The sequence below is a fragment of the Tetranychus urticae genome, chromosome 3 (genome assembly GCF_039701765.1).
Source record: "Tetranychus urticae isolate SD_2017Ah chromosome 3, NJAU_TeUrti_SD_1.0, whole genome shotgun sequence".
Classification (NCBI taxonomy): domain Eukaryota; kingdom Metazoa; phylum Arthropoda; class Arachnida; order Trombidiformes; family Tetranychidae; genus Tetranychus; species Tetranychus urticae.
Window position 1 is genome coordinate 22,109,960 of NC_142960.1, and position 26,413 is coordinate 22,136,372.

The following is a 26,413-nucleotide window of genomic DNA, read 5'->3' on the forward strand; positions in this document are numbered from 1 at the left end:
TTATCTTGTACTTTGTAATACTTTTTATTTTACTTCTCATTCATTTGTCAATTTTGAATTACGCACATTTTCAACAATTTTTAAGTGACCATATGTTGCTCCCCTTCTTCCTTTTCCTTAGACTAGACTAAAGACAACTCTGTTACAAGTTAAACCTAAGTTCTCCCTTTTACCCATTATAGTAGTGTGAACCCAATTAGTATTCCTCAGTTTCCTTTGCTAAATATTATATTCAATAAGTAAAACCTTGAGTTACAATTCGTTATCCATTGAAGTCAAGACCTTTATTAATTTGGTGCTATCAAGAAGTCGAACGACTTTTAAGTGTAAATACAGGGTTGACAGTTTATTCTGGAAAGACTTTGATTTGATTTATTTTAAATAACTTTCATTTTAATTGTTTCAATATGACCTCAATTTGATCAATAGATTCAGGAGATTAATTCATGACATTTTTAAGTGGTTGACTTTTTAAGTTACGTAAACTTAAGCTGTTTTCTGAAGGTTGTCGATAGATACCGAGTATCTATGGTAGCGAAAAAATTCAAAATTAAAGTTTTCAATTGATAAACTAATATAAATTTTTGATGATGTAGATATGGTTTTAGATAACCCCTGAGATAAAATTTAAAGGATTAAAAGCCTATCAGTAAGTTGTTCATGATAAACTCAAAGTTTTGGGTACATAATCTTCACTCAAAATTCCGTATTAGTTTGGCACTTGTTTATAAAATATTAAAAAATAACCTTATCTGGTAGTATTTAATGGCGAATTACAACTTAAATCAATTTCCTTAATTTTATCTATCGATAGCCGTCTGATGTTGTCCGTTGTTTGAAGTCCGTTGTTCAAATTCGGATAAGTAACCTGTGCGGACATATTTTGGTACAAGCCATTACATCTTTTTTCTCAGAAACTATATGTTCAATAGACTTGAAATTTTCATGAAAGGATCATAATGGGAATATTTCTATTCAAAACAAATTTCAGAAAGATAGCTTGATTAGTTCATTAGATTTTCTCATTAATTGAGTGCGTTCTAAACCACTCAAATGCTTCAATTTTGAAATGGACTTTTCCATGCGTTAGTTTTAAAGTCATTTAATTCTTATTGTGTCCATGAACTTCTTTCTATTTAGACATTTTGTGATCACCTGAGGTCCAACGTATGTGCTGGTAATTTTTGGGACTAAAAACACATCACAATCAATTAATACAAGCAAATTAGTCCGGCAACTCTTTGAAAAAATGTTTAATGCTCAAATTTTGGAAGACTATGAAAAAAGTAGAATGAAGAGTGAATCTTGCCTCTGAGGGTGGATTAAAGAACTCTAACATGAAGTACTGATTCTCAGCTTTTGAATGATGTATAAAATGTATAAAAATTGCTATCTCTTAATTGTGAAATTTAATTTTAACAATTTGTACCAGAATATGTCCGCACAGGTTAGTTTGCATTTAAACGCTTTCAAAGTCTCTCCAGAATAAACTGTCAACCCTGTATTTAAAAAATAAAGATCTTTGTTGTACCTTAACAAATGGTGGAGATGCCCTGCGTTTTCCTGTTCAGTGTCAAGTGATTAAAAGTGACTCTCTGAAAAGTGAATAAATTGTTCAACCAAATCAACTTACAGAATTCACCGAATTCTTTCAACAAGCAATTTAAAGACTGCAACCATTTCTATCAACTCAAGAAAAGCGAGCCAACATAATTTTCTCATCAAGCGTATTTAACCATAAATCATCATCACCAATTTACTCATCAACAAATTGTGTCACGACTCTTCTCAACTTACTATCTCCGATGAAGTCACCGACTTAAAGATGGCCGAAACAACAATTGGCGAATACGAAAAGGTCGAAATAATAAAGGGCAAATAAAGTTGCCTTTATAATAGACTTAGGTGTTGAAAAGATTCTGAAGCAGCCTTATCTTACTAAAAGATTTAATGAACTTTAATGACTATGATGAACTTTTATGGTGATGTGACCCATTCCAAACCCAACCCTACCACCTCCTTTGATCATAATTGGTTACAATGTCCAGATGAGATGAGAGCTTTGAGCAAAATATCATTACTCCAGATGCTTAATAAGAGTGAGAAAGTATAATGATTGTAATTGATGTTTTCAAAGCATTCAGACGCACTAATTGAAACGTAATGTCTTTTAGAAAATAAGCACGAATTCAGCTAATAATTTTTAGAGCACAATAGATAATGTAGATTTTACTAAGCTGCGACAATTTGGAAATCTATTTTTTGTCTTTGTTTCAACCTCATTCAAAGCCTTTTATAGTAGTGTTAAGTTTATAACAACTTAATTTGAGCGCTATGAAATTTTTTTTTGCATAGTTAAAGTCAATAATGGTGTAAAGTGTGTAAGTTTCAGAAATAAAATAGCTAAGATCACTATCATTCGCAGTGCTTAAGAAACTTTTTACAGCGTTAATCCAAATAGATTAGGAATGAATTTAACAGCGATCTGATTTTTAAGAGTGAACCATTGACCTAGTTGTTTTGTATAATGAGAAATGCGTCCTAAAAATTGGATATTAGACCGTTAGTTCACACGAATTGACTTTTTAGGTTTAATTTGTCTGATTATTAGACCGCAATAGTTATTAGATAAACGATAATTTTGAAATGATTCCGGATTAAACTTTTAACACTTCTAGAGCTCAAATAATTTTATTAAATTTTATCATTTTCATAGTTTTGAAATCAATAAAGATTGAATTCATTATTGGAAATAATTTCTATTATAATGTTATGGCTGGATAATAGTCGATGTAGACCCCATACCCAGAGACAGATCAGGTTGCTTTAATCACATAGAATCAGCATTTGCGCTAAGTTCTGTTTGGAATCGTTGGATCTGTCAAGGTTTGTTTCATCTAGACATTACGTGTACAATAATTAAACGTATGCAACCTTTAAATTATTGAGGTTTACGTTTCGTCAAATATTGGCACAGCATATGAAGAGCAATTCCAACTAATAGTAAGCTTTTTATTAAAACTATCTATTGATGAGTTGGAAGGTTGTTTCAAATGCAACTAAACCTCGACAGATCCAACGATTCCAAACAGAACTTAGCGCAAATGCTGACAAAGTGACTAAAACTGAAAAATAAACATTTACTCAAACAGAATGAAATTCAAAGCTGAATTAATTTTGATTGATAGATAGTGAGTATAAAAGTTCAGCAGTTTTATTGAGTTGATATCAGTTACAGTTCCAACTTGTTAAAGTTAACTTGATTTTTAAGAACATTTAAATTGTTTTAAGTAAAACATCAAAACCAAAATGCAATTGACTAACAAGGGAACCCCACGAGATGCCTAAAACCAATTTGAATGAGTAAGGTGCCATTCGATAGAGAATGATGAGTTAGGAAACACCTTAAAGGGTTTTTTCTGTGTACTCAATGGTTCCTAAGATATTTGAGGTCAAAAATTGGGCATTTTCATCAAAACCATTATTAAAAAGGAATTTAAATGTGAGCTAGAGGTGAGCTCAGTGGTTAAAGGTGTTGGGTAAACCAATGAAGGTTTTGGGTTCGAATCTCGTTGAATTATAATTTTTTTTTATTTCTCAATTGATTTATTAATTTTAATTATTTTTTAAGCAAAAATTCAAAATTCATTAATCATGTTTTATGAATCAATTAAAATTCAAAAATATTGATAAATATTGAATTTTTGCTAAAAAATAATTAAAATTAATAAATCAATTGAGAAATACAAATAAATTATAATTTAACGAGATTCGAACCCAAAACCTTCATTGGTTTACCCAACACCTTTAACCACTGAGCTAACCTTTAACTCACATTCAATTACTTTTTGATAATGATTTTAACAAAAATGCCCAATTTTTGACCTTAAATATCTTAGGAACCATTAACTACACAGAAAAAACCCATTGAGATGTTTCCTAACTCATCATTCTCTGTCGAATGACACCTAGCTCATTCAAATCGGTTTTAGGCATCTCGTGGGGTTCCCTTGTAAAACAGTCCAACTCTTGTTTTTCATCGCTTTCATTGCCATGTTCAATTGTGTTTCTGCTAGAAGATTAATTAAAAATGTTGCTGGTATGAATCCAACAAAGATGCTAGATATGGACGCCACAACATCGTCACCGTCATCAACATGTTCAGGATCTCCAGATTCTATGTGATTAAAGCAACCTGATCTGTCTCTGGGTATGGGGTCTACATCGACTATTATCCAGCCATAACATTATAATAGAAATTATTTCCAATAATGAATTCAATCTTTATTGATTTCAAAACTATGAAAATGATAAAATTTAATAAAATTATTTGAGCTCTAGAAGTGTTAAAAGTTTAATCCGGAATCATTTCAAAATTATCGTTTATCTAATAACTATTGCGGTCTAATAATCAGACAAATTAAACCTAAAAAAGTCAAAGTCAAAAGTATTTAACAAGTGCCAAATACGCTCATCGCTTGCAAAGCTCTCACTGAGGTCTATCTTCATACGAAGTTTCAAGATAATTGATGAGGGACAGATTTTCCGCCCATCCTCCGAGACAAAATGGCTAGAATTTAGATTGTAACCACAGATTAACTTGAGTGATAACTGTTAGTGGCATGAATACAGGAACTTAACGACTCCACGAGAAATTCTGACTAAGAGACCCGAGATCTAATAGTTTACTTTTGTGCAGGAAATTAACAGAAGTTTTTAAAGTAGCAACCTTTGCACAGTGTCTTGACAATTTTTGTCTTGGCAAAGCGCTTAAATCGAAATTGTTTCTACCTTGAACGTATAATGATATAAATTCAATCCGAGAATCTTTTTGAAATGAACCAATGTGAAGTTTATTTGGAAATGAAATAATTGTTGATAAACATATCTGTAAATCATCAATTTCTTCTACTCAGTTAAATTGAATGTCAATCCATTTCATCCATTTAGTACTCAGATACATTAATTTCATGATTTTTTGCGAAGTTTTTATTTTAGCTAATGTTAATTTTCATTTTAATTTTTTTCCTTATCAGTCAATGAAAATTGTATCAGCTTTGAATTTCATTCTGGTTGAACAAATGTTTTTTTCAATTTTCGTCACTTAACTGGTATGCAATTTCACAAAACAATATTTATCTTTCCATCTTTATTTGAATTAAAAGGTCATTTTAACCAAATTTTCACCAAACAGAGCTGTTTGACTTTTCTAGCATTAGCATCAAGTTTTATTTGGGTTCCCATTGCACTGTCAAGCTCTGTTTCATCTAGACATAACGTGTACAATCATTCCAGTATTTATCATTTGAATCATTGAGGTTCATTTTTCTTCAAATATTTCCCCAGCTTAAACTAAACAATGAAAACTAGATAAAGTTTTATTTAAAATATCTTGTGATGCGTTGGAATATTGTTTCAGCTAGATTTGATAAACATTAATCATCTATTTATCAGTTTGCAAATAAATGTAACTTTCGATGAATCATTCACTATTTCCTTCATTTCTAATTATTTAACTGAATACCTAAGAAATTCTAAGATTCATTGGTTTCATAATGCTCAGAAGTGATTTTCATGTCAAAGTTATGAGCCGTGTCGTATACCGTGTCGTTGTCTTCCTGGTGAATCTTGCTCTCTTGACCAGTGAGTTGTTTTTATTCAATTTATTCAGCTTTATATTTCATTTCCGATCCATTCTTTCATGTCTATTTAGCTAGTCAAAGCAGTCCATTTTCCGAATTGTATGTCAATTTTGTCAAAAAAGTTGAGTCAAAAATAGGGAGGCTAATTTTATAAGTTGCAATACCTTAGCGTGGAATTTTTTCAGCAAATATCATCGATGTCTTTCTCCATCTGTTATGACAAACTAATCTAATGAAGCCATTAAATCCTCAAGTCTAAAATGAATGCAGAACTGATATGAGTTATGAAACTTATCGTCATTCTTTTTATTTGTTGAAATAAAGATTTTAAAGACAGTTATTATGATCTAATTACATGCTGCGATCAGTCACGATTATATAATACTTCTTTTTACCAATTTCTTTCTCTACGATCACTCTTCTACCACACCGCGGCCATCAATCAATCTACCATGAGCACCTATCGATAGCTGTCGCAAATAACTGTAAGCGTCAGCCGCATTTTAGCGCTGGGACTTGGGAGACTTGAAGAATCGCAGCTTGGTTGTTCAAAGTCTAAATCGTCGGCAAGCAAAGCAATAAGTTGTGATAGCTTATTATGATCAGGACACCACTATATCATTCCGGCAAACACAATAGTCAATGTTAATCGATTGAGGGTTTTCTAAGAAAAAATAAAGTTCTTGATCAGTAATCACCTAATTGTTCTAATCTGATTGTCTCAAAAATATGGGTGCACTTAAATTTCTTCAACAGTTCGTGAAAAGACAAAAAACTGAATAGATTACTTACAAATTGCAAAGCGATCAACTCCAAATTGTTTCTCTCTTGAACGCATAGTGCTTCGAATTTTCAGATTTTTTGAAATGAAACAATATAACGTTTATTGGAAAATGAAGCAATTGTTGATAAACTCACCGGTAAATCATCAATTTCTTCAACTCAGTTATATTGAATGTCAATCCATTTTATAACTCAGTGATTCAACTTTTCTGTTCCATGTTTCTTAACTTTTACCGATCATTACTTAATTCACTTTTCACCAGCCATTATTACTTTTCCATTCTTGTAATGATAACAATCTATCAATAAATTTCATCAAAATGTTCATGATAAAGGTTTTTCTTTTCTTCAATCATTTTTTTCGTTTTTGTTTTTTTTTCGACAAAAAATTTCATTTTTCCACATTTCTCTTCATATTAAATCATCAAGTTTTACGTTATTTTTTTATTGTTACTGTTTAGGGCAAGACCTTTAGTAGCTTCAAATGTCAACCGGCAAATTGACATTAAACCAATTTATTGTTTCTCTTTTGTCAACCAATTCTTTAAAGAGCAACATTTCACTCACTTTTCAAGGTGGAGTTCATCTATTTGTTCATCATCATCATCTTGAAAGTTTTCATCTTTTCTCATCATTAAAAGTCCATCATCTTTTGTATCATCTTTTGTTCATTTTGTCTCTTCTCTTTTCCTCTTTTTTTCCTGGCTACAGTTTTACTAACATGATAACAAAAAAGTCAACTTATCAACATTTTCTGCTCATTGTTTGGTAACGATAAAAATGATCAACTTGAAACTACTCCTGTCCATTGATCATCATTATCTTTCTTTTTCCTTCTCTTCGCAACTCTCATCATTATCACCTTTACTGACTTGAAGACAATCAGAGTTTTACCTCCCTGTAACTTCTGTTTATTCACTTTTCTGTAAGTTGTTCAAACATTTGGGCAAACACATTTTGACCAACCAATTTAAACTTTCAAAAAGTGAAAATCAAATTAAGATCACTTTAAGAAAGATGAAAAAGAAACATCAACATCTCGAAACATCAAGACAACACTCTTGATCCATCAATTGAACAATCAAGTTTTCGATTGACTTTATCATTGTTTCTCGAGCTCAATCTTATCCAACAATCTTATTTTTTGTCTTCTCATTTACTTAATTTTACCATGCAATAATTATTATGTTTTGAAATCTGACAAAAGAAAAATTGCACTTGAATCTTGATGAAACAATTATAAATTGTTACTGAGAATGTTAACAGATTTGTAAACAGTCTTGATATTATTAATAAATCACAATTATTCAATAAACACTTTGAACGTTGAAAATTGAAAATTGTAATGATTCCGAATTTTTTAAACGATATTAGAGTTCAAATAATTTTATTAAAGTTTATAATTTTCATAGTTTTGATATCAATAAAGGTTGAATTCATTATTGGAAAGAATGACTATTAGAATATTGTGACTGAATAAAAAGATCGATGTAGACCCATATTCAGAGACAGATCAGATTGAATCAATCAAGGAGAAGTTTCGTCAACTGCGGGCGTTGTAGTATCCATACCTAGCATTTGCAATGGAGCTTTAGGAACATTTCTAAGCAATCTTCTAGCAGAAACACAATTGAACATGGCAATGAAAGCGATGAGAAATACGAGTTGAACTGTTTTAGTAAATTGCATTTTGGTGTTTTTACTTTACTTTCGAATGAAAATTCAAATGTTCTAGAAAATTAGGTAAGCTGGAACAAATTGAAACTGTAACTGATATCAGCTCAATGAAAATGATGGTCTTTTATACTCACTTTCAGCCTATGAATCAGATTCAGCTTTGAATTTAATTCTGTTTGAGTAAATGTTCATTTTTCAATTTTAGTCACTTAATTGTATTTTATTTGAATTTAAAGGTCACTTTAAAGCAATTTTTCAGTAAACTAGCTGTTTGACTTTGCCATCATATGCATAAACGATTGTCGTCATCTCTCATTGTCTCTTTCCGAATTCCTCTTGTTTCGATTTCTTGCAAGTTTTTTAGAATTTTTTCTGTCTATTTTGTTTCTTCACCAGGACATACATGTATTACTCATAATACTTAGTAAATCAATAATTAGTTAAAAACGGAAGAAACTTATTTGTTCAGGTCACCGCTGGCCATTAATATGATTTTTTGTAAGCTGTAACACTGACGGGTAATATGAAACGAAACGGTGGCAAACATTTGAAAAATTTGTCAGCAAATAACCACAGAAAGTGAATATTTTCCCATGCTTAACAGGGAATTGATTACCCAAGACTTTATTTCCTAACCGAGAAAATGAAAAGTAAAGATTTTTAAAACTTTTTTTGCCAGACCGAACAATACTCATACATAACAAAATATTTGACTTGGAATGAGCAACTGGAATGGTTGAAAACAATTGAATTGTAATCAATTCTTTGAGGTGAAAATGAAAAACTTAAAGGTTTGAGATTGGACAGAAAAAAATCGTTATTCACATGGAACAATGAATTGTAGACTGGCAATAACCTATGTTGAGGGAGAAAAGTTTGCCCATTATATCGCACAACTTGAACCCTCGATTCTTGATCCCCTGATACAATTTGTACATCTAATAATTTTTCACATTAAACTTTTGAAGCAACAAAAATCGAGCAATTTCATCCTTTACCAAACACAGCATCTTTTGTTGTCTTGAAATATTGAAAAAAAGTGTTTCTCTTTTGTTCGAGATGAAATTACCTCAAAAGGTATGAAAGGAGGGAGAAAATGTTGATTTATTAATGATAAATAAATATAAATAAATAGGAAACAACAAGAGCAAGAAAACAAATTGTTTTTGTTGTTTGTTTTGTTTCGCAGTCAGTTTACCTTGTCTACTTCATTAACCCAAAACATGCATTAACTGAAAAATGCTAGAAGCTGTTGATGGAAACAGTTGTAATAATACTTTTGGATCATTAAGTTTTTAACCTTTTCTAGTCCCACTCATTTTCGTGTTACCTTTTGCTTCTGTTATATTAACATGAAAATTATGATGCTTGAGTGAAAAAAGGTGTAAACTGTTTGCTAGAAAAGTAAATATAAAAAAGATTAAAAAACGTCTTTCCTTTGACTTTGGTTTTCCTGGTTCGGAAACGGAACCTTAAATCCCTAATGAATTCTGTTCAACAATCGTTTACGTTGACTGTTAACCAGTTCAACTAGTTTGACTGTAAATAATTGCTAACACAACTGAACAAACCGATTGATTGGTGAGGTTGAATACAGCAGTAGCTAACCTGTGAAGATTAAGTTAGAGTTTTACCATTTAAATAATAATATTCAGAGAATAATCAAATATATTTTCATTTTTCTTCTGAGATGGATTAATGTTAAATAATTTGTTTAGACTGTATTGGTTTCAATCTTGAACACTTGAATGGATTAATCGAACTAACTTTAATAATGTATCAATGTAATTAAGTAAATTAAGGATATTGATTGAGGATGAACATAACGAATGTTTCAACTAATTGTGAATACACAACAATACTGTTCATTGTTACCAGTTAACTTCAACAGCCACCCTTGTTGTGGATTCACAATTGATTTCAATCAACTGTCGTCAGAATTTCATTCGATAGCTTTATGAATCTTGGTCCATGCAGTGGTTTAGTTAAAAGGTCAGCTAAATTATCATTTGAAGGAATATAAGCAAGATCTATTAGTTTGTTTTCCACTGCTTCTCTGATGAAATGATACTGAATATCAATATGTTTAGTTCTTGAGTGATGAATAGGATTTTTAGCCAATTTCAATGCACCCTGGTTATCACCAAATAGTTCAACAATACTGATATTGACACCCAATTCATTGAGCATCCTCATCAACCAAATAGCTTCTTTTGTCGCTGCGGTAAGTGACATGTACTCGGCTTCTGTCGTTGACAAAGCTACAGTTGCTTGTTTTTTACTGCTCCAAGAAATAGGGTTATCATTTAGTTTGAACAAATAACCTGTAAATGATTTTCTATCAAATTTATTCCCACCCCAATCAGCATCAGCAAAACCCACAAGATTAAATAGACCTTTATTGTCACCTAATTTGATACCCAATTTTGATGTTGACTTTAGGTAACGAAATACCCTTTTTACTGCTGACCAATGATGATCATCGGGTTTTGAGTTAAATTGAGACAAAATACTGACAATAATAGCAAGATCAGGCCTCGTACATGTTACCAAATAATTCAAAGAACCAATAGCACTTTGATAACGAGTAATAAACATTTCAGATTGTTGTGATTCAGTCTTACCAACTATTATGTTGCCATCATATGGAGTTTTGCTAGGCTTACAATTGCTCATTTGAAATTTATCAAGAAGTTCATTGATGTATCGTTCTTGATATAAATACATAATGCTTTTTTCTTTATCCCATTTCATGTTGATTCCAAGGAATTGTTCAATATCATTGATAATTGTCATATCAAATCTTCGAATAAGTTGATTCTTCAATTCAATCAAACACTTCTCATCTGAACCAATTGCAAGTAAATCATCAACATAAAGAATAATGAATGTTTCGTCAGACTTTCGTTTCCTTGTAAATATACAAGTGTCATTATTCAAGTTTTTAAACCCAATTTGTTTCAAAGTTTTATCAATTTCTTTGAACCAAACCAATGCTGCTTGTTTCAATCCGTAAATGCTTTTCTTCAATTTACAGACTTTACCTTCATCGACAATGAAACCCTCTGGTTGTTTCATATACACAGTTTCATTCAACTCTCCATTGAGAAAAGCAGTTTTAACGTCCATTTGTATTATAATCATTTGTTTGATCATTGCAATACAAAGAACAGCTCGAATAGATGTTAGCTTACTAACTGGCGAAAAAGTCTCATCATAATCAACAAAAGGAATTTGCTTGAAACCTTTAGCAACCAATCTTGCCTTAGCTCGATTGATTGAACCATCACTATTTAACTTGTATGTAAATACCCAACGACAATCAATTACATTCATTCCATCATGACGGTCAACTAATTCCCATGTTTCGTTTGCAAGCAATGAATCCATTTCTTGTTCAGCCGCTTTCAACCAAATATTTTTGTCTTTCCTGTTATCAAGCTCAAGCAATGATGATGGTGGTTTAACATGGGTATATTGATGGGCAGACAAATTCACTGAATCAGAGTAATTATCAACTATATCATCATTGAAAACTACATCTCTAGTTACAATCAACTTTCCATCAGCTTCATCCCAAACCTTAAAAGCCTTTTGATTTTCAGGATAACCAAGAAAAATACATTTTCGTGTTTTTGATTCTAACTTATTTCTAAGTTCTTTCGGAACATGAACGTAACAATAACAACCAAAGATCTTTATTTTACTAAAATCAATAGGTTTACCGGACCAAATTTCCTCAGGTATTTTGAAGTTAATGCTTACATTCGGTCTACGATTGATTAAATAAACTGCTGTATCAACAGCTTCACCCCAAAATTCATCGGTCATATTAGCATCATGTAACATACAACGAACAGTTTCCATTATCGTTCTATTCATTCTCTCAGCCACTCCATTTTGCTGAGGTGAATAGCGAACAGAAAGCTGGTGTTGAATACCATTTACTGACAAATAATCTTCAACTTGTTTAGAAATGAATTCCTTTGCTCCATCAGTACGAAATATTTTGACCTTTTTAATCTTAATATTTTCAACCTTTTTCATGAACCTGATTATTATATTGGGAGATTGATCTCGTGTTTTCATCAAATAAACAAAAGTCTTCTTACTGTAATCGTCAATAAACGTTTGGAAATACTTATTACCACCAATTGACTCAACTGGCATAGGACCACAAATGTCACTATGAATCAAATCAAGACAGTCAGATGATTTTGAGGTTGACTCTTTGAATGGTTGTCTTGTTTGTTTACCATAAAGACATGACTCACACGCTTTGACAATATCATGGTTAACATCGTTTGAAAGCTTAAGTTTGCTTTCTTTTACCAACCTCTCAACCGTACGAATATTACAATGACCCAACCTTCGATGCCATAAAACTGTTTCATCAACTTTCGGTGCATTAGCAACATTACATTCAACAATAAAGTTGACTATATTGTTAACCTGATACAACCCATTGGTCAATTTTGCTTCGATTAATAATTGATTTTTACCATTTTTGATTGAACAATATTCACCTTCGATGACAAATTTACCTCCATTTTGACTTGCAACTGACATTGACAATAAGTTTTTACCCAATTTAGGAATATAATAAGTATTAGCCAGTTTAATAATGTTAATGCCATCCTTAGTTTCTGTCTGCAATGTAACTGTACCTTTACCAATAGCATCAATTTTACTATTATCTGCCAATGAAATTGGTACATTCTCAATATACATAAAATCTGTAAACCATTTGAGATCATTAACCATATGACATGAAGCTCCAGAATCGATGTACCAATGACCAACATTATTAAGACCAATATTTACCATGAGTGCTGAAACATTAGAGGAATCAGATTGTTCCTTTTCTTTTCCTTCATCTAATTGTTTCTTTCTACACTCTCTAGCCCAATGACCTTTCTGTTTACAATAATTACACTTTCCAAAGCGCTTTTGTTTTGATTTATTAACGTAACCAGGTTTAGTTTGCTTCTTAATATTGTTGATACTCAATTTATTAGTCATCAAAGCAATCTGACTTTCACTGTTAGCTACATCGAGATTAAGCTTTCGGTTAAACTCCTCGAGAACTCGTCCTTTAACGAAATTGAAGTCAATTTTTGAAGAACCAAATTGTGATTCAAGAGATACAATCAGAGTTTCATATGTGCTTGGCAAACTCTGAAGTAAAGCAATAACCATATCGCTATCACTAACTGTTTGATTAATAGCCTCCAATTTTTGCTTCAAATCAATCAAATTATTAATATGTTTAACCATGTCGCCAGATGTATATTTAATGTTCAATAATTGTTTCCTTAAATTGAATTGATTAGCAAGACAAATCTTTTCAAAATTGTCACACAAACAAAGCCAGGCATCTCTTGGATCCTTAGCATCTCTGATGAGAGTCAAAAATTGATCCTCAACATTGAGTGCAATCAATCTCATCAATTTCTTTTGTTTCTTTTCAAAAGCTGCTAATTGACGACCATTCAATTTATCGCCCTTTTCTTCACCAGTAAGAATATTCCATAAATCTAAATCTTCACAGATCAACTTGATCTTGAATTTCCAGTTAACCCAATTATCCTGGTTCAACTTATCAATTGATATCGATTTTGAATCTTCCATGGTTTGAATAGTTCAATAAGACCAAAATAATAATACCTTTAAACACAGTTAACAAAGCATGATGAGCCCATAACCTGTTAAATAATTTGTTTAGACTGTATTGGTTTCAATCCATTCAAGTGTTCAAGATTGAAACCAATACAGTCTAAACAAATTATTTAACAATTAAGAAAGAGATGAGAACTGATATCGTCTTGTCCTTTGACTTGGGAGTTAAAGACTGATCATTTTGGGGTTTCTTTTTTCCCCTTTGGGCATACCACTAAAAAAATCAGTAAAATTTGACTTAAATGAATTATCCATTCATCTCAACTCTTTGTTAGTTTCAAAACTTGATCTGTGCAAATAATGAATAAATAAATGGATCGTCTGATACGAATCAATAAATATTAATATTATGAGTGTGTAACCTACACATAGTTTGATGTCGCGTATAATTTATACTTCAAAAATGAAACAGTTTTCCGTTTCCGTGATGAATAATTAACAAAATTGGATCGTAACTATGTTTTCATTTCTTGCAGTTGATGACTGAATTTTCTACTAGTCTTTGTTAACTTAACCTTGACTACTAGTGTATATAAAGCTTCTTCCAAATCATTTGGTTGTCTGATATCAATTTTTATTCAAGTTAAATTCCTCATAACGTATACAGTTTCACTATGAATTTCATTGCTTTATATTCCAAATTAATCTGGCTGGGCATTATAGTGAGTAGCATATTCGTTTTTAATTATTTTGCTTTAATCCACAAAACAATCAACATCATCATTAACTAAATAGTTAATTGTGATAAATAATAGAAGCTATATAAATTGATTTCACTCTTGCCTTGTAGATTTGTGCCGCTAAGAATTGCACAAAGAGAGCCGATTGTGATCAGGGTGATTTTTGTTCTGGTGAGTATCTTGAGTTTTATTGATTCATATTTTTACGATACAAAAAAAGTTTAAACAAATATCATTTATGGCTTGAAAAATGATATTCGGTTATACTTATCATGAATTCATTTCGTTTATTGTATATTCTTCTATGTTTCGTTGTATTTCAGATAATGGCAAATGTACAGAAATCCTCTTTATTGGTCGGGGAAGATAATTAAATAACTCTTTTAACTCAAGCTTGCAATTTTCACAGCAAAAATAATCGTTTTCTTCAATGTTTAAGAACCTGTTTTCGGAAATTTTAAGCTTGGAAATAATTGTATCATGTCCTCCTATCTTACAAGATAATTACTATTGTTAGATGAATAAAAAATACTTTGAATAAATCTTATATTCATCTGTTTTTTCCCGAAAGTAGTTGCTTGAATAAAGATAATAACTGCACGCACGATAATCGCGCTAAAATTTTTTATTTCGATATAAATATTACTCACTATCAACAGCTTATGCTTTTTCGCCAATAAATCATTTTTTTTTAATTTTTAATTTCTTAATTTAATAAAGCAAATTTTTTGTTAAAATTGTAACTAAGCGGAAAGCTTTCTAAAGAAAATTTTACACAGTTTGCAGTTTGCACATTGAGCTTTGTTGGTTATGATGGTGAATTCAATGAAGTCAAAAATGAATCAAATAAAACAAAACACACGGTCAATATTCAGACCAAACATACACGAAGTCAAAATAATCAATTTAAATGAGTTTATTCAAAATTGTTAAAATTGATACAGAAGCAATGACGATTCAACTTTAGGTAAATTAACACCAATGAGCACAATGCAGAAAGATACAAAAACTAGTTAAGTTCAACAGAATGAACATACGAAAAAATTACACCATTGACATACAATGCACACCATACTTGTTAAGGTGACATTTTAGTCATTTTATACTAGGGCAGTTAAGACAGCCCTTTTGAGTCCTCGGTGAGTAAGAGTTTGTTTGACGGTTAAGATGGACGAGTGAAAGAAAACCAAGGAATGTGAGTTGCTTTAGGGATTTGTGTCTGTTTGTAGCAAAAGGTTGAAAATAGCTTAAGTAGGGGAAAATGGTCAAGTTGAAGGGTCAAAATAGCTTCTAGGTTTAAGGGGTGAAATTGGGTGTTATAGTTAGTTATAAGTCAATAGTAAATGATCAAGAAAGGATCAAGTTATAAGTTTGAGTGGTTGAGGTAAAGTAGGCACTTTGCCTGGGACTTTTGAGGGTTCATAGTTTATAGAGAAACTGAGGTTTTCTCATGAACTATGAGTCGTACACAGGAAACAGGAAAAAGTCATAAAGTCAAAATTTGAAATGAATTTAGATTAAAGGTTAATCATGACTAATAAGTCATATTGAACATTTAAATAAAGAGAAAGGTTACTTTAAGTTATAATAAAGTAAATAAAGTTGATATTTGCAACCAACAAGCTTCATGTCCGAAAAATAGTCAGAGATTAATCAGAATTCAGGTCACTGAGAAATTCACGTTTAAACAGAGTAGAGGGAAAAATGCAGAATCCAAATTTTTTGACACTCAGTTTGGCAACAAAGCTTTTTGGTTACTTAGGTTGATGGTTTTTTAGTGGACTAGGATTATATGTAAAACCGTCTTTCGAGTAAAGAGTTTGGTGAAAAAGCTGGTGCAAACCTCAACAAAAAGAGATCAAATGACAAATTTTGAAATCAATGATTGTCAATTAGAGGTGAATTTCGATTCAGAATTTAAGTCTTTAAATACAGATTTATGCATCGTACTTCGTCAAAAGAAATTCGCGATCATGCATGATCGGGGGATCCTCTTGTTATAAAATCAACTGCGAATTTTAATCATCGATTGTTCATAATCTGAAAGCAAGTCTCTCAAGCTTTTACTACCAGAATACGCTTCAACTCTGCTAGAAAGCTTGCTTTTTACTCAATTTAACCATGTCAGAATTGAATATTCAATTTTATTTAGCCGTTTCAATCTTTCGTGAAAAATAATTTCCTTCAAACATTCAGTCTGATTTGAGTAGAAAAATGTGAATAGATGAATGATAATGATAAAGCATGATGGAGAGCCGAGAGATTTGCACTGAACAACTAGGAATAGTAGGCAATCTTTGATATGTCCTTTTATTGTATTATTGAAAAGCTAAGTTGTTCTCATTGAATCAACCTAATGGTTTGTAAAGAACCTTGGCTTCATCATAAAACCATTTCAGTCCATTTTTGGAACCCAAAACTCAACTTTTTTTATCCATTCCATTCCTCTGTATCTTTCACACAGAATTATACTTTTCTTCTCCATCAACATGATCATCATCATCATCTTCATCTTTTTCCTTCGTCTTCTTCTTCAACTACCTTTTCACAATTTTTCTACTCTTATTGTGTTCCTTTGATAAAGATGAAGAAACGAGCAAAATTTTCAACTCGAAATGTTCTTTAACCTTCTTATTCAAGTAACTTTTTTCTCTAGCATTCACATTGTACTTTAAACTCTTTCATACTGTTGTATAATCTGTTGTGCTAAACATTCAAATTCATCATCATCATCACAAGATAGTTGAAGCTGCATGTTTCCCTCAATTGGCTTTTGTGAAAAACAGAAACATTGGTTTTAACCTTTTCCAACAAACCATTTTATTTCCAATTTTACCTCAAAAGTTTTCAGTCAAATTTGACTAAACTGAACCTCGGGAGAACTGGATTCTTGTGGCAAGACAATGAGTTTGGAAAAAAGATGGAATCTTTAAAGTTGAAAATTCATAAATGAAAACACAATGTCATCTGAAGTTGACATGATATCACAATCAAGGAAAAGAGAAGCAAAAAAAATGGAAAAATATTTCCAGCAAAGAACAAGTAGTAATGTTTGTGTCTAAAAATAGTTGATAACTGTAGAGTTCAAAGGATTGGGAGTTGAAAAATGTCTAAAAAATTTTATCATGCAAAAGGTTGAACAGTCAGGGAAAGATTATTGTTGCAAATCATTGATATAAGAATGGCAAATATGAAAAGAAAAAACTTTTTTCTCTTTTTTTGTTTTCATCATCTTATCATTACACTCCCAGTTAACAGAAAATTTTGAACTACTTTGAAAGCTTTTCACTCAAATTGTGTTCTTAATTTTTTTCAACAGATTAATTATTTTCTTCAAAAATAATCAAATATTGTAGCAAGTTGGAGTTGAAAAATTCAATAAAATCAGTAAAAAAGGAATCACAATCAGAGTTTGAACTCTAGATCAATTGATAATTGTGACAACATTGAATTTGGAATCGAATGGAAAAATAAAATTCTCATAACTAGGAAAATTTAAAAGCACGAACATGATTATAATTATTGTCCATGAGCTCAAAACCATCTTCTTTTATCTCGATATTCGAAGATTCAGAAAGTTCTTTATCTTCATTATAATTGTTATATTTTTTTGAGGAAAGTGACCAAATGAAGCAACTTTTTCGTTCAAAATTGACTCTTCACTGTTGACTGGGTTTTCTTGCTCTTTTTGAACAACTTTCAATCCTTCATTTTTACTCTTCATTTTTGCCTGCAACTTGATGAACAGAAGGAATCAGTTAAATAATTGCATTTTCACCATCATCTTCATTATCATCTTTGCTCTGATGGAGAAATGAAATCGGAAATGAAAGATTTGAGAATCATTTTCTTGGAATGATTCATGATTGAAGTGAGTTAAAGTGAGTCAATGTAAAGTGAAATCATCATGTCAACAGATCAAACCACTTTTATTAATTTCTTTTTACTCTCTTCTTTCATCTTCTCATTTCTCTCTCTCTGTCATCATCAGAAACAATTCTTCTATTAACTCGTTTTCTTTCATTTTCCCATTTTTTCTCTTCTTTTTTTCACCATCTTTTGACTAATTCCTTTTTCTTTTTTCCATCTTTATCTGACTTTTTTTTCTTCTTCCTTTCATCTTTGCTCAACAGTCAAAAATATGATTGCCAATCTACAATTCCGTTTCCATATGACATCAACATCTTTACTGCCAATCAAATGAACTTTTTTCTTCTTCTTTTTCGCTTTTATTGTTCATCCAACTTTTCATCCTCTTTAGCCTCTTCAGAAGTTGAAACCTTGAAAATCATTCATCCAAATGAAAATTGTTTTTTTTCTCGTTCTTCTCATGCTGCATCAGTCTTTTACCTCTTTCACCGTCAGCTTCAACAAAATCATTGACCGACTTCGTTTGTCGATCATTAATCACAATGATGGTTCAAAGTTAGAGATGAAATTATGTCACCAATCAGATTTCATTTCAAGTGAAACAACAAAGTTGATTCGCAAGAAATGATCTTCTTTCACTTTTCACATTATTTCATTGTTATCGGTCGAGGAAAATATTGTCAGTTAATTACTAGACTTGACTGATGTGACAATCAAAATTGATAGTTTAACCCTCATCATATTTATCAATTAAGAGTTAGGTTAGATTAGGTCAGCTTAGGTTGGTTGAAAAAGCTCGTCTAAGAATGTGAATGTCACTGTGAATTCAAAATATACCCTCACACATGCACAACAAGTTTAACCGAGCAAGTTGTGCATAAAAATCAAAATGGTTGAAGTTCGTTCAATTTTAAAATCCCGATTTTTGAAAGATTTTTTACTTTTTGCAAAAAAATAAAGAAATGGTTCAAAGCTTACCCTTTTCATTAGCAATTTTATTGTTCATCATTTTGTTATTGTGCATTATTATTGTGAAAAAAAGTCAAAGGGTAACAGCTTACTTTTGACAAGTTTTACTCTTTACAAGAAATTGATAAAAATGAAGTCAGTCCCAAAAACCAAGTTAGTCCCGGTCAAAGAGTAAAGAAGAAGAGATAGCTCTCCATAGGATTCAATGAGAAGTTTAGTTAGCGGTCCTCAACGAGAGGCGCTCAAATCAGTCACTTTTTCAATCTCTTTCAATTTAATTTTAATCTAATTTTTTATCTAATCTATTAAAAATACCTTTAAAGCGCCCTCGCCAGAGCCACTTTGTAAGCTTCGCAAAATTGTATTGAGAGAAACCTCTTCTCCTTTACTCTTTGGTCCCGGTAAAAATTGCAGGCAATCGCACTACATTTGAACTTGATAATCATTCAACTATCAACTTGACTCATAGGTTAACTGATAAACTTGATTGACCACTGACATATTTTTTTGGATAACAGATTCGACTATTTGCAATGCTGTTAATTGAATCAATAATTTAATGTTAAAATTGAACTTACCTTTAACCAGAACGTTGATTGTTTGATTGGCAGAAGCTGCCTGGTTTGATATGATGCACGTGTAGTTGCCATTGTCTTTGAACATAACTTTGGAAATGAAGAGCGTTGAAGAGTATTCATTGATGGATGCAATTTTGATATTTTCATGTTGAGCAGGATCGATTGGTAATCCATCTTTGGTCCAGGTAAAGGTAAAGGGTGGATCACCGTCAAGCACATTACAAGTCAACATATTTCTCATTCCTTCCCTCACATTTGGCACCGAATCGATGGAAATGAGTGGAGCAACAATAACTTGAATAAAAACAGACGAAGCTCCACTTTCACCTTGTTTATTGGTGACCAAACACCTATACAAACTTTGATCATGAGAGCGTTCAATTCCACGGATAACAAGAGTCCCGTTGGGAAGGACAAGATGACGATGATTCTCGGGTAGACGTGAGTCTCGTCGATACCAAACAATAGACTCGATGGGGTGACCCGAATAGGGACAGTTGATGGAAAAGGTTGAACCGGCAACAACAGTCACATTACCCATGGGTTTAACTGTGGGTCGACCTAAAACATTGACACGACCCGAGTGTGAAGCAGAGGAACCAACACCATTGGTTGCGAGGCACGTATAAAGTCCACCTTCGTCAACAGTAATTGACGTAATGTTGACAAAGCTGTTGACCTGACCTTCACTAGTCACATAGTCACCAACCCTGATGCGAAGCTGTTCACCAATGGGAAACCCATCAAGGGTCCAGGTTATCTGTGGTAAGGGCGACCCGGAGGCAGAGCACTTGAGTGAAAGACGAGAACCAGGTTCAAGTAGAATAGACTCGGAAAACAGTTCAATCAGTTTGGGTGGATCATCGGCCAGTGTTAGGCTTGACCAATCGGAACTTTGACCAGCATCATTGGTCACACTGCACTGGTACATGCCACGATCTTCCCGTTTAAGATGAAAAATGGTCAAACCATGTTCATTCTGACGATAACGATTATGCAAAGGTAAAGGTGAACCATCTTTTCGCCAAAATATCTTTCGAATTGGCGAACCAGAAATGGAACAATTGAACGAAACCATTTCTTGACCTTCCATGGCTACAATTAACTTTGGAAGTAAAACAACTTTCAAAGGTTCTGTAAATTAAAAGAAAATAAATTCAACATTTCCATCAAATCATTGTTTTCAATTAATTTTGATGATAAACTTTTACTTTTACTTTACAATGAACTGAAAAAATTAAAAAAAACACTTTTGTGATGAAAAAAGTTCTCAGTTCTGATAAAGAAGCAAAAAACAATTCTTTTAATGAAATCATAATCAAATCAACGTCAAAAGTCAAGAGTGAAATGAAACTGGTTAAATTGAAAGATTTATTAACTTGAATATGTTTTCATATTTGAAGAAAACTTTTTTTACTTTTCTTGAAAATTGAATTTCCATTGAAACTTATGCTCAGATAATCATGAAGCAATTCAATTGATTTGTTTAGCCAACAAACGAATTAGATTTTTTTTTTCGTTTTTTTCGTGACTTTTTGACAAACCTTGATAAACTTGTTAAAGAAAAGGGAAAATAAATTGTTTGCTCTTGAAATTTTCTCGACACTATTGCTACCTGAGTGTATTCAATTATTTATTCAACCTTTGGTTTTCCTTTACCTTTCCTGTTCACTTGTGAAAATCAAAGTTGAAAATGTGAGAAGAAAAAAGCTGCTACTTGATTTAATCAATGACATGGGTCATTAGATTAAAGATTGACAAGTAAAGTGTCCATTAGTTTTGTGGGTATTTTATCTTCTTTACTCAGATTTTTCTTCTTCTTCTTCTTTTTCCTGACTTTTCTTTCACTTTTCCGAGCTTCTCTTTTTGCCAAAGTAAAACAAGCGTAACAAATGTTTAATCAATAATTATTATCTGGTCCATCAACTTACCTGTAACTTCCAATTCAGTTTCAATTTGATCACGTCCAATTGAATTTTTAACCGTACAAATGTATTTCCCTGAATCGTGCAGTCGAACTGGTTTGAAGATGAGAAGACCATTTAACTCGCTAAGTCGATTATCTGATGATGAAGTGGGCTTCAAGTTATTCACAAGTAAAGGCTGTTGATATGGATCAGAGGTTCGTTTATACCAAGTTATACTCGGCACTGGTGAACCTTGACCAGAACAGGGTAAAATCACAGTCTCTCCCGATTGAGCGATTAAACGGATTCGACGATCTGTTACTTTAGGAGCAACATTGCTATGAGGCTCTGGGAAGGAAAAGACCAAACTTCATTAAAAAGTATTTCTTACTGTTAGTAAAATGGCAAAACTTAATCAATGCAACCACAAAATTAAAGCCTGATGAGGTAAACTTGAACCATGTTGAATTAGTTACAAACTTAACGTTCAAGATTAGTTAATGACCAACCGATTCAAGGCTGAAAAGTCTTTGAAACTCTTGAGACTCTTTTTGCTTGGTTAGCCTTATGTTGTAAACTCGAAAGATTTTGACCCGATGATAACAAAATGCTCATAAAAAGACGAGTTTTGCAATTTTCAAGGTTGGAATAAAGTTCATTTTTGAACATTTTTTCATCAAACTCAATTTCATCTCTTTCCATCTCGTCTCTTTTTGTTGTAAACTCACAATTGACCTTCATCTTTATCCCTATCATGAACATCTGAACCCTTCTTTTATACCCTCAAGACTTGAAATTCACACCTCATTTACTTGACATGTAACAGAACATTTCGTTTCTTTTATCATTTTATCCATAATATTATTCCTTCCCAGTAAATTCAGTTTATCTCTTTTCATTTTCTCTTCTCACTGGATACAATTTTCTGTAAAAAAGAGAAGAAAAAAATTGAACTATTCTTTGAATATTATCCTAAACTCGACTCATGATAAAGTAGTAAACAAATTAGTGAATACAAATTGAAAGGAAATAAAAATTGACTCTGAAAATGTTCATTCTTTTGGCACAAAAAATGACAGAAGAAAGAGTCGAAAAACTTTATCGATAAAAAGTTCGAAAAACTGTTTCAATGTAAATCCAATGACGGACAAGTTGCAAGACAAGTTTGTTTGATTAATGAATTTCCACTTACCTGTGATTATCAATCTTCCTGAATTTGAGCTCAATTTAATTTCTCCGCTAATTCGATGTTTGGTTTGACATCGATATTGATAATTATTGTCGAGTGAAGGATCAACTCGTTGAATGTAAAGTTCACCAGATGAGAAAATATAATGACGACCGCCTGGAAACATGAAAACATGAAGAAAAGGTGAGAAAAGAAGAAAAAAAGAAAAGGAAATTAGAAGAAATATGAATGATAAATGATTATCATTAAAAGTCAATTTTTCATGGCTGCAATTTGATGCTGAAAAAATGATTGAAATTTATATATGTATTCATTAGAAGCAAATATTCATAATCTGTTTCACTTTAACCCAAACTAACGATGCTTACAAGTCTTGAAATGTTGTATCAATTTATCAACAACCATCTCATGTAATGATGCTATTCAATGTATTAACAATATCGAGTCGAGCAAAAATAATAATTTATTACATTATATTAAGGCTATTATTATGAAAGTTATTCAATTTGACAGAGAAAATGTTTCTTTTTACTTTCTTCTTCTTTCCCTTGCAACAAATTTCAAAACAATACACAAAAAGAAGAGCAAAATTTTGAATCGACATTCAACAAAATGAAAATTGATTGAAAATTGAGACGAAAAAAGGAGTTTTAATGAAACTAAAAAGTCTCAATGTTTATATTTTGATATTGGAAGAAACAAGGAACACTTGGAATGAATACACAAGTTGGACGAAAATTTAAATGATCGTTTATATTTCAAAGGTTCGAAGTGAAACTAAAATCGTTCATTAGTTGCACTTCAAGACTGGCTCTAGCAATCAAACCCATAAAAAATTTCGACTTGATTTCGTTCGTTGTGTCCATATTCACCTTACACGCATCTCATTCCCTGAACTTTCGGAATATTGCAACTGATAAAAATCTAAATCTTTTCAACTCGACCAAGCAAATGTTTTCGAAAGCTTTGGAAACACCTAAGAACATAAAGTTAGAGCTGAACTTCTCTTAACCTAGTGATAGTATAATCGTAACATCAGTAGAGTTCATTTCACTTGCATTAGAGCTGAAAGGAAAATTTGATTTCTTCAAAAAACTCCTTTACTTTTGATTAGCATTGCTAAGCTAGTGGCTATTCCCAGCTTGACAAGAGTATTTTGGCCATCGACTCAAATTTGGCCCTACTTGACCTTAAAGTATCCAAGCGGGAACTCCAAGCTGAATGTCTTGGAAAAGAATGAAATTTTTTTCCAATAAAAGTCTATTTTTAATCAACTAACTATTAGGTTATATTAACTCAATTGAAAAGGTTAATAATAAAAGTAAAGTGATAAAGAATGATCTGATCACGAGGTGAACAGCGTCAAAAGGTATTAACAAAAGAGTTGCCATTAGCTTCTATTGTTTCTCTGATCCACTTTTAGTTTTTTTTGTTATTTAGTTTTAAATGCAATATAAACAGCAAAATGTTGTCATTTTTCAACTTATTTTTCACTCTTATTATGTGTCAATCTCAATCTTGATCAAAACTTACAAACTCCATGATATGTGTTATTAGTTTTAATACATTTTTTTCCTTCTCTCATATTATTGTTTCTACTCTTTTCTCTCTCATCTTTGCACAGTTTCATATCGTCTTATTTTGTTTAGTATAACTTTCATATTTACTTTGTATGAAGAAGAGAAAAATAGAAGAAAAAAAATCTGTTTCAATTTCATTCTTTCATCGCCATTCTCACAAGATTTATATTTACTTTTACTTTCAACATTATAAGCTCAAGTTGAACTTTACTTCTCACTTGGTCAATATTTGTTTTTTAGATGTTGTCAACATCGATATTGCAATCATCAAAATTATTATCATTTTCGGTGGTAAAAAGTTCATATTAAATTCCATCATGTCTCACCAATTTATCACAAAATACTTCAAGTGACATTGTTTCAATCCAACTAAGCATTGCAAGAAGAGATAAACTTTTCAACATTTTCATCAACAAATGAAAATATTGATCTCATTTCGAACCAATTTCAATCGCAAAAGTGATTCAATTCTTTAATCAAAATCTATCATGAAACAGTTACTTTTTCTTTTTCACTTATCATAAACTCAAAGAGTGAATTCCCAAACTTTTATTACTTTTCGTTCTCATTCCTCGAAAAATAATTTTCGATTTTAGCTTTTCTCCCAAATCATCGCTAAACATCGACTTTGAATATCAAATGATTTTCCCTCTGAACTTGCAATTCAACTCTTTACATTTGTAGATATATTGAGAGGTTTAATATCGATGTTCAAGAATATTTTTCTTTCATTCGATCTTAGTCGACAACAGTCATTCGATAACTCACTAAATTCATTCTTTGAGGCATTTAGTCAAATAATCTTTCGAAACTAAATTTCGTTTCTAAATCTTTTTCAGACTTCCTTCAATTGGCAACTTAATTAGCATTCGTTATTAAAACTAAGCTGAAACTAATTATTCAAAGTTAATAATGAAAGTAACAGTTTTGGTTGTTGTTGCATTAACAGAGAAACGTTGTTTCAATTCATAACATGATGAGAAAAGAGTTTATTTACTATTTTCATTATTTCCATCATTTTCCATCAGATAACACTTTTCCATGAGAACAAGTAGAAACCATTGAAAAAGATTGAAAACAATTGAACAAACTAATTTCGATAAAAACTCAAATTGTTTAATTTTTGCAAAATTTTTCTAATTGAATAAAAATCCTTTCAACAGAATCACAACTCCCAGTTAATATCAACAAAATGAGACTCATTTTCATGTTCGTTCAAGAGGAAAGGGAAAAAAATTTCAAATTAATTGTTTGCTATTCATTAGCAAATAAATGAATTACATTAATCTGATTATCATTTCAGTAATATTCTTGAAAAACAATTTCCATTCTCTTTACCTTCAACTGTTAATATTAATCGTTCAACAATTTGGTTAATCTTTCAATTTGGTTAAACATTTTTCACGTCAAAAAGTGATTCACAAGATGACTGAGATTGAACGTTAAATTGATAGTTAACGTGACTGGGAGTGAAAGTTATGCAAAAAGCAAATAAAACAAAAATCAATGATAAAAGTATCATGTTTGAACCATCATTATCATTATTAATTCAACTTTTCACTTCAAGTTCATTCCCTGCAATTTCCAATTTCGACATTTTCTTCTTTCGTTCCCTTGAATTAGAATTTTTTATCATTTTCTTTGATTGATTATTATAATTTCCTTTTATTCTTCATTATTATTATATCGATATTGCAATAAAGTTACATTGACAGGTCAAGATGGTATTATAACTGAAATTATCATCACTTTTGGATCAAAGGAAAAGTATTATAATCTATTTCAATCTCAACATTTTGAATGGTTAAATGATTGATGAAGATGATTCTTAAGCTTATCAACAGCTCAACATATTAATA

General features: G+C 31.4%; 1 protein-coding gene and 1 long non-coding RNA gene across 2 annotated transcripts in view; one reads left to right on the forward strand and one right to left on the reverse strand.

Moving 5' to 3' along the window:
- The window catches only part of LOC107364695 (cell adhesion molecule Dscam1-like), a 57,188-nt gene that overhangs the window by 12,664 nt on the left and 18,111 nt on the right, over nucleotides 1-26,413 (reverse strand). Inside the window, exons 4-6 of the mRNA XM_089269937.1 lie at nucleotides 22,978-23,130; nucleotides 21,810-22,133; nucleotides 19,879-21,012 (exon numbers count right to left, since the gene is read on the reverse strand). Coding sequence (XP_089126063.1) covers nucleotides 19,879-21,012; nucleotides 21,810-22,133; nucleotides 22,978-23,130 — 1,611 coding nt within the window. The remainder of the gene's footprint in view (nucleotides 1-19,878; nucleotides 21,013-21,809; nucleotides 22,134-22,977; nucleotides 23,131-26,413) is intronic.
- LOC107365115 (uncharacterized) lies at nucleotides 14,308-15,003 on the forward strand. The gene is made up of 3 exons (XR_001569355.3): nucleotides 14,308-14,443; nucleotides 14,572-14,632; nucleotides 14,785-15,003. It is a non-coding gene; the product is annotated as an uncharacterized LOC107365115 (long non-coding RNA).